The 12,521-nt window shown below is 36.3% G+C and overlaps 1 protein-coding gene across 2 annotated transcripts in view; it reads right to left on the reverse strand.

Annotated features, from left to right (window-relative positions):
• Positions 1–758: 758 nt before the first annotated feature.
• The window catches only part of NEK9 (NIMA related kinase 9), a 30,404-nt gene continuing 18,641 nt past the window's right edge, over positions 759–12,521 (reverse strand). Inside the window, exons 14-22 of one of the 2 annotated variants that reach the window (XM_026711906.2) lie at positions 9,974–10,129; positions 9,551–9,659; positions 8,521–8,682; positions 8,018–8,188; positions 7,703–7,765; positions 5,935–6,125; positions 4,774–4,938; positions 3,885–4,088; positions 759–2,781 (exon numbers count right to left, since the gene is read on the reverse strand). In XM_026711906.2, the coding sequence (XP_026567691.1) occupies positions 2,659–2,781; positions 3,885–4,088; positions 4,774–4,938; positions 5,935–6,125; positions 7,703–7,765; positions 8,018–8,188; positions 8,521–8,682; positions 9,551–9,659; positions 9,974–10,129 (1,344 nt within the window). In that variant the 3' untranslated portion in view covers positions 759–2,658. Of the gene's footprint in view, positions 2,782–3,884; positions 4,092–4,773; positions 4,939–5,934; positions 6,126–7,702; positions 7,766–8,017; positions 8,189–8,520; positions 8,683–9,550; positions 9,660–9,973; positions 10,130–12,521 lie in introns of both variants that reach the window. The other variant, XM_087921960.1, reaches the window with a different exon arrangement.

Below are 12,521 nucleotides of genomic sequence, written 5' to 3' on the forward strand. Positions count from 1 at the left end.
TAATGCGACATTACTTATTAATGGCCCATATGCTCTGTTGCTATATAAGCAAGGATCACGGGTTGTTTAGTAAGTCCCAGGTATCTTGGCTGCTGCTGAGCAGAAGATACACAGGTAGCTGGTATAGCACAGCAAGACCCTGGGTGGCTGTTCCTGAACAGAGAATGTGCAGGTGGTGGGGGTGTCTATTGCTGGTTGTGGGGTGTGATCTACATGGTGCAATAAGAGTGCACCAGGGGCAAAGAGTGCAAGTGACTTACTGGATGACTTGTAACTTTCCTTGCCAGCTTCCCTATCGACTTTGCTTGTGGGAAGCCAGTGAAGGTCACAAATAGCAATCAGATTAACATAGGATTGCTGGGATGGCTGGAACTTGAGGACCTATTGTAAATACCACTCGGTTAGCCCTGTCATAAATTCAAAGTTGTTGCATCATGAGTGGTTGTTAAATGAGGACAATCTGTATAACCATAATGACAAGCTGAAAGGAGTAAAAGGTATAATCAACATAAAATATACGGAAAAATGATTGGTTTAAGTGTTATAAGATTTTCATATCTTTCAGTAGAATTTCTAAAAAATAAAGCAGCACCCGTTACTGAAAATATTCAAAAAACAGCAGTAGCAGGAGGAAGATAAATATTGCCTGTGAAAATGTGGACCATGTCTGATCATGATAAATGTAGAATCAAGCAGTCTCGAATGTTTTCCTTGAAATATCTTCAATTTCTATTAGAATTAAGCAGGATCGAGACAACTGAGTGTCAAAATTTATTTAAACAGAAAACATCAAACCATTCCACTATTGCATTTTAGAAAAACAGATTACAACAAAATAATTTTCATACATTGAATTTCAATAGATCAACAGCAATGCTAGTAAGTAACCATCATCTAAGAACTAACACTGCTAAAAAGGGAGAAGGGAAATGGACTTCTCAAAGGCACTTTGACATTTTCCCTTCATCCTTTAGGTGGGACAAAATCTGTGCTTTGGTTGCATAGCATGGCTGGGGCATATATATCAGGATCTGTAACAGGCACAACTTGGACAGTATTATGTTTAAAGGCACACATGTATTGCTGAGTGATCACCGCTCAGTACAGTGAGTTAGTACTCCAATTGTAGAGTACTGAGAAATAAAAACAGTGCTCTTGTAAAATAGTGATTCTCATCTGCTCCATGATTTTTTTATTAGATGTAGCTCCAATATAATTGTTTTTTATAAAAAGATAACCTCTGTTGAAACAGTATTTTCATATGGGGTGAAAAAAAAACTTCAGTAATTTTTGGAGGGCAAGAAATCAAGCCAATGGCATAATGATCTATTAAATATTTTAACAGACCAAATTTTGGTTTAACACTCTTCCCCTTTTCCTTTTCTCAGTCTGGTAAAATTATAGAATACGTAAGAGATGATGTGATTAAAATCAAGGGTCTTCCAAATAAAATAATGGGAACAAGCATACAAAAGAACCTTTTCTAAAAATTATAGTTAAGCTGTAGGTTATAGTTAACCCCATGCTACTGTAAAAAGAAATGCAGAAATAATTCTTAAAAATTATATCTATGCCAAAGGAGTAAGATAATTAACAAAAATATCAACAAAAATATCAATTTCATTTTTAAATGTGAAAAATAAAGCAACATACATTCAAAAAATTTTCATGCATAGTTTAGTAATAATACTAGAGAAGTAGTTCTGAAGTGATATATGATAATTGTGACCACTATATTTGATGCACATACTTTGTTAAAAGCAATATTTAAGTCCAGTTTCATGAAGTATTGAAAGGAAGCAAAAATACTGATTTAGGGCAAAAAGAAGAGGTTTTCCATAGTTTTTATTGGAATTCAGGCCAATAACTGAATAATATGAGTCAAGTCATAAATGTATCTGATTTCAAATTCCAATCCCTCTTTGTCTGACTTCAAAAGCAGTGCTTGTTGAGTTCTAGAGCTAGAGATTTAATAGTAGCTGAAAGAGTTCAGCCAGTTCTTTTGCATTTGAACAATGCCTAACGGCAATGGAAAAAAAGGGGTGCTTGATGTCCTTCTCCAACATCCCTGAAACTATAAGTTATCTGCAGAGTCATGCCTATGTGTTTAGAAATGAATATAAATAGTTTTTCTTGTTAGGATGCTTTCATCTATTTTTTTAAAGTATTTCCCCTTCTTTAAGCTTCATTCTTAGAGACTACGATGCTTCTCCTTTAACTTTATCAGCTAAAAGTAACTCAGAGCATTCAATTTTACTGTCAATGTAGGTGTTGCTGGCTTTCTCTCTTCAATAATTTTTCATCTTTGAATTGCTTGAAGATGAAGTGAATACTGTTGCAGATTCAATGCTGTTCTTTGAAAGTTAGGAAATAAACGAAGTGCTGCTGCTGGAACCATTCCTGGGAAGGGTGTTATTGACTCAACAATACACTGAGAGAACTCACTGTTGTCATACCTGCACAGACTCTGGTTTGGATTTAAGTTTTCACACTCTCTCTAAATTCCCTCCTAGTTTCATAGCTTAAGGCAATGCTTCCTCTCTTGTGTACATGGAGGCTATGGAGACTCTTGACTTCATTGTTCACAAAAGACCTGAATCTAGGAAAGCTGTTCTCTGCATGTAGTTAATGTTGTTTGAAAATGAGTAAGTTCCAAGACTACAGGCTAAAGCGGCATGAGTCAGTTCCAAGGAGACACCAGGACTCAGAATCCAAGTCAGGCTTTGGATCTGATTCCATCTCTTCTTTGGATGTTTGTGTAGCTTTGGAATGAGATTCCAGCTGTTCAGATTAAAAAGAAAACAGATTCACAATTGAAAAAAAAATCTACCGGCAATAGTACAACATGGAATGGTTTCAACTGGATAGTTAACCACAATAGCTTTCTAATCTCTGTAATTCCACACATATACTAAGAATAAAATGTCATGGAAGGCCTAACAGTTGTTTGCTCAGATTGTCAAGGAAATACTACTGAAATATAAACTTCCCATAAAACTGCTCAGCTGGAGCTTATTTATGAACTAGTTTGTGTCTCAATGTTGGCTACACTATTCTATTCTTTAAGGCTCTGAAAAGGCATAGAAAATGGAGGAAAAGCCAGTGTGTTTTCTTAAGGTATCATCCTATCAGCATCCTGGTTGTTTCAGCAGGGAAATATAAATGAACATGCTATAAAGTAAGTTCCACTTGCTTCCAATTAGGCTGAATAAGCACTCAAGACTTGTTTAAAATAACTGGGGCCATTCAGGAAAGAGCTGTTTCAGACGATTACTTGCAAAGTCTCTGTAACAAATATGTCAGGCACTTATCAGATAAATTAACTCAGATTTGCTCCAAATTGAACTCCAACTTTGAAGTAGGTCCTATGAAGGTGAATGCCTAATCTGTAGTTATCTGGGTGGAATTTGGTCCTGTTAGTCCTGATGAATTAGGGTTCCAAGAAAGGCTTCTAAGGATTCCTAGCTTAGCCACCACCTGTATATTCAAATCCCATGTTCCTACTGATTAACTAAGGCTTCTCAGGGGGTGGTTTTACTATCCTTTAAATAAGCCATCCTAAAGACAATAGTGTTGAGCAGTTTTTGTACTACCAGAAACAGAACCAATGTGCAATTTGGAGGTCATTCTGGATTCCTAAATCTTGTTTGAGGAACAAGCCATCATGGCCAAGACCAATTTTGTACAACTTTGTGTTGTGTGCCAATCTGTTCCTAGTCATGCACATCTTAATCACCTCCTGAATTGGACACGGGGCTGTCCTTGAAGCGCATTCAGAAGCTGCAGTTAATTAGGGTGACTGAGGCTCCATCAGATTTGCTTGGAGGTGTAGGTATTGTTCACTCTAGAAAGTAATTGTTAGCTTTTTCCAGTTAAAAATTTACCTGGTGTGTTCCTTGTCGCCTAGAGAGAACTTGTAGCTGGGCATTAAGACGGGCAGTTTCTTGCTGTAATTTTTCCTGATCTGCCAAGCACTTTGATATTAAGCCACTCAGACGTTCCACTTCAGCCTGCAGAAAACTGCATTTACATTCAGATGCCACAGGCAATTTCCCTCTATCACAGGATTCTGCTGAATCCAAGACTAGCTGCTGTAAAAAGAAAATCGAGTACATTCTTGAGTAAGTGTTATAGAAAATTGAAAATCAATGCTTTTCCACATCACTATAGGTAATCATAGCTGGGAGATTAAAACTACTAAAAGCCTAACAGATCAAAATACTAAATGATTTTAGAATATTAGCTAATTAGCAAATCTCTGCCAATGTTCTAGCTATAAACCTGAAATATATATTCCTTTGGGAATGAGGAAGATTTCATCATTTTTGTAAATCTTTCTGTTTCTTTTAATGCTGTTTTCATATTTTTTGTCTTCCCAGTTTCATTTATTCATAAAATTTATGGGCCATCTATCTTATCTCAAGGTAACTCTGGGCAGCTTACAATCATAAAAGATAAAATCAGATTTTGTGAAACTATGATAAGGGTAGAATGAAATGTTTCCTTACACAATTCTTTAAAATCTCTATTTATAGTTTTGAGGGGAACAGTTTCTGTCATCCAACCTTAAAAGCTTACATGCTCATACATGAGTTTGAATTGTATTTCCTTCTCAGTTATCTAGATCCTCTTAGCCTAATAATTTCATGTATCTTACTTCATCTCTTAGATGAACATTTTTTAAAGCTTTTCATTTTGCACCTTATTCCTTCCTCCAACCCAGAAGCAAAACTACATAAACTATTTCCATATATTTATAGATGTTTACATTACCCAAGACTCTGATTTTGATTCGTTACTGTCAACAGGTGTGGGCGAAGGCATATGGAGTCCTTTTAGTTCATTGTAGGGAAACGTTTCTTTGTCAGATCTGGAAGAGGCTAAGCTTTCAAGAGAAGGGGTTTGGGGCATTGGAATGAACTCTGCATTCTCCAACTCCTATATCACAAAGAGAGCAAGCAAATAAGCATATAAATATATCCAACATGTTTATGTTGGATGTTACAAAAGAAATAAGAATGAGAAACCAATTAATTATTTAAAAAGTTAACATTTTCTTTTAGCTGTCTTAATACGTTGAGGATGGTGAATTGTAACTGCTGATGTTGCATTAGATATATTAGCACACTAATTAAGAGTACATTCTTTGAGATATATTTTGAATGAAATGGAATTCAATATCCCATTCCTATCAAAAGAAATACTGTCTACAATGAATAATTGTTTCAACTGTTGAGAAACTAACTACTTTAACTAACGACTGTTTCCTAGTATGATTGGATTGCTTATTGTACCCTATGACTATTATTAAGTGTTATACCTTATGATTGACTCTTGCCGAATGTATCTTTTCTTTTATGTACACTGACAGCATTTGCACCAAGACAAATTCCTTGTGTGTCCAATCACACTTGGCCAATAAAGAATTCTATTCTATTCTATTCTATTCTATTCTATTCTATTCTATTCTATTCTATTCTATTCTATTCTATTCTATTCTACTCTTCAGGGTTATAAATTACAGTATCTAAATACTGTATACAATCGTACTAACTTGTTTCAGCTTTTTCTCGTTTTTTTAAATGCTTGTATCTCCTTCAATATTAATTTTTAAGGGGTCATTTTAAAGTACAAAATTAGAAGAAAATATCAGACATAATAGTAAAATAATTTTATTCTGATAATTTTGTACAAGCACAAATTTGGATTTGTTGCTTTCCACAGAGTTAAGATGTCCACTCTAACTCTTATTTCACTGAAAAATTATGATAAAAATCTCTCAAAAATGAAAATTTACTGCTAAATTTTTCATTATGGTTTTTAAAAATGCCAATTGAGATCATTTATATTTTGGAAAAATCCATTAATTCCAAGACAATTATTAGAAAAAGTTTTATTTTTCCTTTTTTCTAATCACAGTTAACAGTGAGTTACCTTGCGCAGCCAACTAGGACAGGAGCTGCTAGCAGCACTGCTATCTACAGCTACTTCTGTGGTGCTGATCTGATCTCCCATTCCACAATCTGCTTCCATAGTTCTCCGGAAGCCTCTGCTGTTATCAGGGCTCTCAGAATCCTGTTCAGTTTCTTCTTCCTCATTTGGTTCAGCTGTAGAACCCTGGGCCACTAACAGAAAAGTGGAAAGAATTAAAAATCTTAAATATTTTCTCATTTCAAGAAAATCTGACCTTCTTGAAAATGTACAGTATATACTACTGTCAGAATGGAGTTGATGTAAAAAGACAAAAGTATCCTTATGACAGAATGCAAAATCAAAAACCATTGACTCAGCCATTCAGTTCTCACTTAACGACTATTTGTTTAGCAGCTGTTCAAAGTTACAATGGCACTGAACAAAGGGATTTATAACAGAGTTGCCAGTCACAGTTCAGTGAGGAACTGCCACCATGATGATAACCCTGTACATCCAAACTTCATAAAAGTGTATGGCGTTAATAACATTTGTTAGTCTGAAAGAGAGCTACCAAACTCCTGATTTTGAAAATCCTTACAAATGATTGTAAATCTCCAATTTAACAACTTTCTCTTAATGACTTTTTCTTCTTAACTGTGCTTTTTCTTTCCCCACCCTTTAAAAATTTTACATTTCTATATATTAATTTTGTTGATCTCTATTGTTCCATATCCAGTGTTAGACTAATCATTGTCAGTTGAGTTAGCTGAAGTGGCAGAGAATACAATCACCTCATGAAAAAGGAAGGTATTATTCTTCATTCTAAGTTTATTGAATTTAAATATCTATGTTTTAAATTTCTTCATCTATTTCTTATCTATCACTTTCTGCTCTCTATGTACCCCTTACATCATCAAAATATCTTTTTAAATGTACATCCTATTATGTATATATTGTGTTTTCAATCATTATTTCTAACTGATGGAATACTTTCCATGTATTCAGTTGGCCCAACAATTTCCCAACAATTTCTGTTTAGATCATTTTCATAAATGCATATTGTAATCATTGTGTAGATTATACTCAGTTTCCTTGTTTTAATGCCAACCTAATTTGGTGGGGGGGGGGGGGGAAGCATTCACAAAAAGAGCAGAGATTCCATAAAATTCATATCTGCCAGAATGTTCTGAAAGAGACTACAAATATTTAAAATTTATTCCAAGCAACTGAAGTGTTTTAGCAAGGTACATTGGTTAGGGAAAGCATAATTTCATTCTAGCAATTAAATGAAATCTAGAAGACTGAAAAGACCTATAATATTGTAGTAGCTAGTTTCTTAAAATGTCAATTGTCTTCCAAAGATGGCCTGCTACCCAATTCTGGTCCTCTTCTACCCAGGCAAATTGCACTTTATTAAATTCATCTTAATGTGATCATAGTTTTAGAATCATATTATATTATTATATCAGACAAGGCAACAACTGCATTATTTTATTTATTGTCCAATAAATGAAATGAAGGCAAAAAACAAGCTGCTAAAGTGATTTATCAGAATAAATTCTCGTATAGTAAGGCCTTTAGTCTATTTAGCAGTTATATCTTAGCTCATTACAGTCTATACTGTGATAATTATGACTTCCAGTAACGAAGTGACTTTCAAAGCAACAACTTAATCAGTTGTCTATGCCAAAGATTGAACTTTATGCAGAGATGTGCTATTCTTCTAAATTATTCTCATATTTTCTACCCCAACAGAGAAGTATGTATTATTAACAACATGATTACTTACCAGTCCCAATGGACAGGCCACTGCTACTGGAACGAAGGATGGTTTTAGAATTTATAACTTTTTCTGGAAAAAAAAAAGAACATTTTCTCAGCTCAAGATTTAAAGCAGGGGTCTCCAAACTTGGCTATGCTGGCTGGAGAATTCTGGGAGTTGAAGTCCACAAATCATAAAGTTGCCAAGTTTGGAGACCTCTGATTTAAAGAATATGGGGAATCTTAGGCCCATTCTTACATTCTTAGTAATGTGTTAAATCTTACAGTTAGGGAAAAAATTAAGTAATGATCTACTTTAAACCCCCAGTATTTTTATACTTACCAACAATTATTATGGTATGCCATCCACGGCAAGATAAATCTGGGACATAATGCAAGGAGCCAAAAATGGGCCGTGGCCATGATGTACAAATATCAGAACTGTGAGCTCTTTCTGTTGGTGTCATTGCTAAACGGCCATTCCCTCCATTACCCCATGCAAATATATGGTTATCTGGAAAATAAAAAGTTTATCGTCTTAAAGTCAAGAACTCCACTCTAGGTTTGAAGGATTCCCAAATGATTATATTTATTTCTCTTTAAGGATATAATAACAACCCAAAATAGACAGTGAAAAAACACTCCTATAGGAATATGGTGTTTTGTGAGGTTTTATTTTATGTTAAAAGCAAAAAAGCACTTCATGTCTTGTAATATATTGCACATATTTTATGCCTTCTAGTCAGTGTAGATTTTTTTTTATTATAATCTCTAAGCAAACAATTTTTGATTCTTTACAGTTCAGTTTAAAGAAATTCACACCAACCTACTAATGCTTATACTTACCATCAGTAGCAGCTATGGTGAACTCATCACCACAGGAAACTCTGATGACCTGTTTTCCCCCAAGAGGCCCTCCTAGTAAATTAATGCCTAGGTGCTTCTTATAATCCCCAACACCCAACTGTCCACACTTATTGGAGCCAAAAGTAAGCAGACGACCCCGCTCTGAAATAAAAACAATTATGTCATTAGGAACTAATAATTCAGAAAGCTGAGAAACACTGTCAAATAATATGTTGTGAGCTGTAGTGCAAGACATCATTTAGAACACTTCATCATTATTTGTTCTAGGATTATAGATTTCCTTTTCATGGTAGCATGACAAGAGATACATTCATCTTAAGCATTTCTAATAGGTAACAGGCATCATTTCATCATATCTTTACCAACATACATGTTTCACATGTGTTGATTATGATCAAGATAATTTAATTCAGACACAGGCCCATCTGGAATTTTGAAAACAAAATGGCTCTAGTCCACTGACCGTGTAGGTATAATTAAGTCACAAGACTCCAAGGTCAGTAGAAGACAATCTTACTAGAGAGAATCCTGAGGCATTCTAATCATTTTTATGTTATATACCAGGGGTGTTAAAACTGGTGGCCCACAGGCTGGATCCATCACACACAGGACACGCCCACCCATTCTGCAAATGGGGAAAACATCACGAAACATCACGTGACGTGGCAAGTTTGACACCTGTGTTACATACAATTTCAAATCATCTCTTTTCCTGACCCAGTAGAAATCTTTAAGTGCTACCACTCTATAACTCCTAGTGGTTGCATCATGCAGTTGCCTCTCATTGCTACTGGGATGGTTTGCATTACCTTCTTCCAATATTTTGTTTTATTCTATAACTTCCCAATTCACTTAATAGCTTTAAGATTCCCAGGCTGTCACATATGAGTGAGTAATAACCCAAAACTGACACTGCTGAGATTAATCTGCTGCAGCCTACTGAAGTTACAGGTTAGTTTACCCTTATCTAGAAATAAAACTACATCACAAGATAACAACTTGATCTTACCATCGATGGCAGCAGTATGTGTCTTTCCTGGGGCAATGGTGCGAATCTTGTAGAAAGAGAGTTTCTTGGCCAAAGTGAAAGTCATAGCATATGGGATTTCTTGGTAAGCCTATGAGAAGACATCAATTTTATAAATCCAGTGCCGTGATTCTGTACATGCTCTCACACTTTAATCAAGAACGATGCATGTAAAGCTTGAGAATGTCTTAATATCACAAGATTCTTTGTAAGAAAAGCAGTATTTATTGGTTTTTGTATAGACTTTTCCAAACACACATAAAATTATTTCTAGAAATTGTAAACCATATTCATTTGCCCTCCTTTGGTTCTTTTCAATCTGTTAACAAATATGATTTTTAAAAAATATATTTATAAAATGTGTCATGAAAACATTTCCCCCTATTTTCATACAAGGCCACTCACATCATGATTAATGATCCCTGAAGTGCATTGGTTCAGGCCTAGCTTGTTGAATTCATTCAGACCACAGGCCAACACCTTGCCAGCTTGTGTGAGGAGAAAGGTTCCATCATTGCCACACTGGACTGAGACAATATTGGAAGTTTTTTGAATTTCTACCTAAAAAGAAATACATAAGATACCTCAACAACTAAATGCAGTTGCTGCAGAATCCCAACCAACAGAGACTCTGGGTTTTTTTTATATAGAAGATGTTAGTTTCTTGACACCTGGAATGAGAAAACAACAGTTGTGGAAAGTATCAAAGCCCTTCCTTCTAGTCTGCTACATGACAGAGAAAAAGCTTTAGTGACAAGAAGTCACTATTCAGAATACAATGAGGATTTACAAAATAAAGCCAAACTGTCATCCATTGCAGCAATTTGAAATATAACTTATACAGTTAATCCTCAACTTACAACCATAATTGAGCCGAGAATTAGACATGTTGTTGCAGTTGCAGGTTGAGGCATCACATGACTGGTCCAGATTTTTTGCAGCAATCAATAAATGAATGCCACAGTCATCAAACAAATGGTGTGGTCATTAAGCAAGTCAATGTTCCCCAATGGGCATTTTTACAGGAAATTGAAGTTAACACTGGAAAATGGCAAAAAAGTCAAAAATCACAGTCAGGTGACTCAGCAAGTGACCATAAAGGTGAGCCGGCTACCAAGTGGCCAAATCTGATCATCTGCCTGCAGGGTGTTGAAAACAAGCCATTAAGTAGTTGGTTTTTTTTTTTGAGCGGGGAGTGACATTATAACTATGAACAGTTGTTAAGCAACTGGTCAGAAATCAAGGACTACTTGCATACAGTAAGTTAAATGAAAAAGGACAAATACTTTTTTACAGGTAACACTTGGAACACATATAAGAAAAACCTTATATCACTTTGGCACTTCAAAAATTACTATTTGCAATTTAAAAGAAAAGCAAGGATAGGATAACTCTTATTCTAGAATCATGGAGATAATCACAGCAGATGTACCTGGTTAGTTATGTAAAGCAATACTACACTGCTCAAAAAATAAAGGGAACACTTAAACAACACAATGAAACTCCAAGTCAATCACACTTCTGTGAAATCAAAACTGTCCACTTAGGTAGCAACACTGATTGACAATCAATTTCACATGCTGTTGTGCAAATGGAACAGACAACAGGTGGAAAGCATAGGCAGTTAGCAAGACATCCCCAATAAAGAAGTGGTTCTGCAGGTGGTGACCACAGACCACTTCTCAGTTCCTATGCTTTCTGACTGATGGTTTGGTCACTTTTGAATGCTTTCACTCTAGTGGTAGCATGAGACGGAGTCAACAACCCACACAAGTGGCTCAGGTAGTGCAGCTCATCCAGGATGGCACATCAATGCGAGCTGTGGCAAGAAGGTTTGCTGTGTGTGTCAGCGTAGTGTCCAAAGCATGGAGGTGCTACCAGGAGACAGGCCAGTACATCAGGAGACATGGAGGAGGCCATAGGAGGGCAACAACCCAGCATCAGGACCACTACCTCTGCCTTTGTGCAAGGTGTGACAGGAGGAGCACTGCCGGAGCCCTGCAAAATGACTTCCAGCGGGCCACAAGTGTGCATGTGGCTGCTCAAATGGTCAGAAACAGACTCCATGAGGGTGATATGAGGGCCTGACGTCCACAGGTGGGTGTTGTACTTACAGCCCAACACTGTGCAGGACGTTTGGCATTTGCCAGAGAACACCAAGATTGGCAAATTCACCACTGGCGCCCTGTGCTCTTCACAGATGAAAGCAGGTTCACACTGAGCACATGTGACAGACATGACAGGGTCTGGAGACGCCATGGAGAACATTCTGCTGCCTAAAACACCCTCCAGCATGACCGGTTTGGCAGTGGGTCAGTAATGGTGTGGGGTGGCATTTTTTTAGGGGGCCGCACAGCCCTCCATGTGCTCACCAGGGGTAGCCTGACTGCCATTAGGTACCAAGATGAGATCCTCAGATCCCTTGTGAGACCATATGCTGGTGCGGTTGGCCCTGGGTTCCTCCTAATGCAAGACAATGCTAGACCTCATGTGGCTGAAGTGTGTCAGCAGTTCCTGCAAAATGAAGGCATTGATGCTATGGACTGACCTGCACGTTCCCCAGACCTGAATCCAATTGAGCACATCTATCCAATTGAGCACATTCAAGTATGTAATGAACAAAGTATTTAATAAGAATATTTCATTCATTCAGATCTAGGATGTCTTATTTTTGTGTTCCCTTTATTTTTTTGATCAGCGTAGTTCTATCTATCATCTGTTTTATATAGAAGGTAAGATAGAGTCATATGGAAAGATGTTGTATTCAGAATATTGTTCTCTTTTCATTTAAAATGTTTATATAGTCACCCATATTCCTTTTTAAAAATAATTTTGTATAAAGTGCAAAAGAAAATTAAAATTGGGGAAAATGGGGAAGGAAAAAAGGAAGAGAAAAATATAGGGTAAAGGAGAAAAAGGGAAAAACACACTAACTTCTGACTCTTTTGGTGCA

Source organism: Pseudonaja textilis, chromosome 1 (assembly GCF_049901715.1).
Source record: "Pseudonaja textilis isolate UNSWEBS1 chromosome 1, rPseTex1.2, whole genome shotgun sequence".
Classification (NCBI taxonomy): Eukaryota; Metazoa; Chordata; class Lepidosauria; order Squamata; family Elapidae; genus Pseudonaja; species Pseudonaja textilis.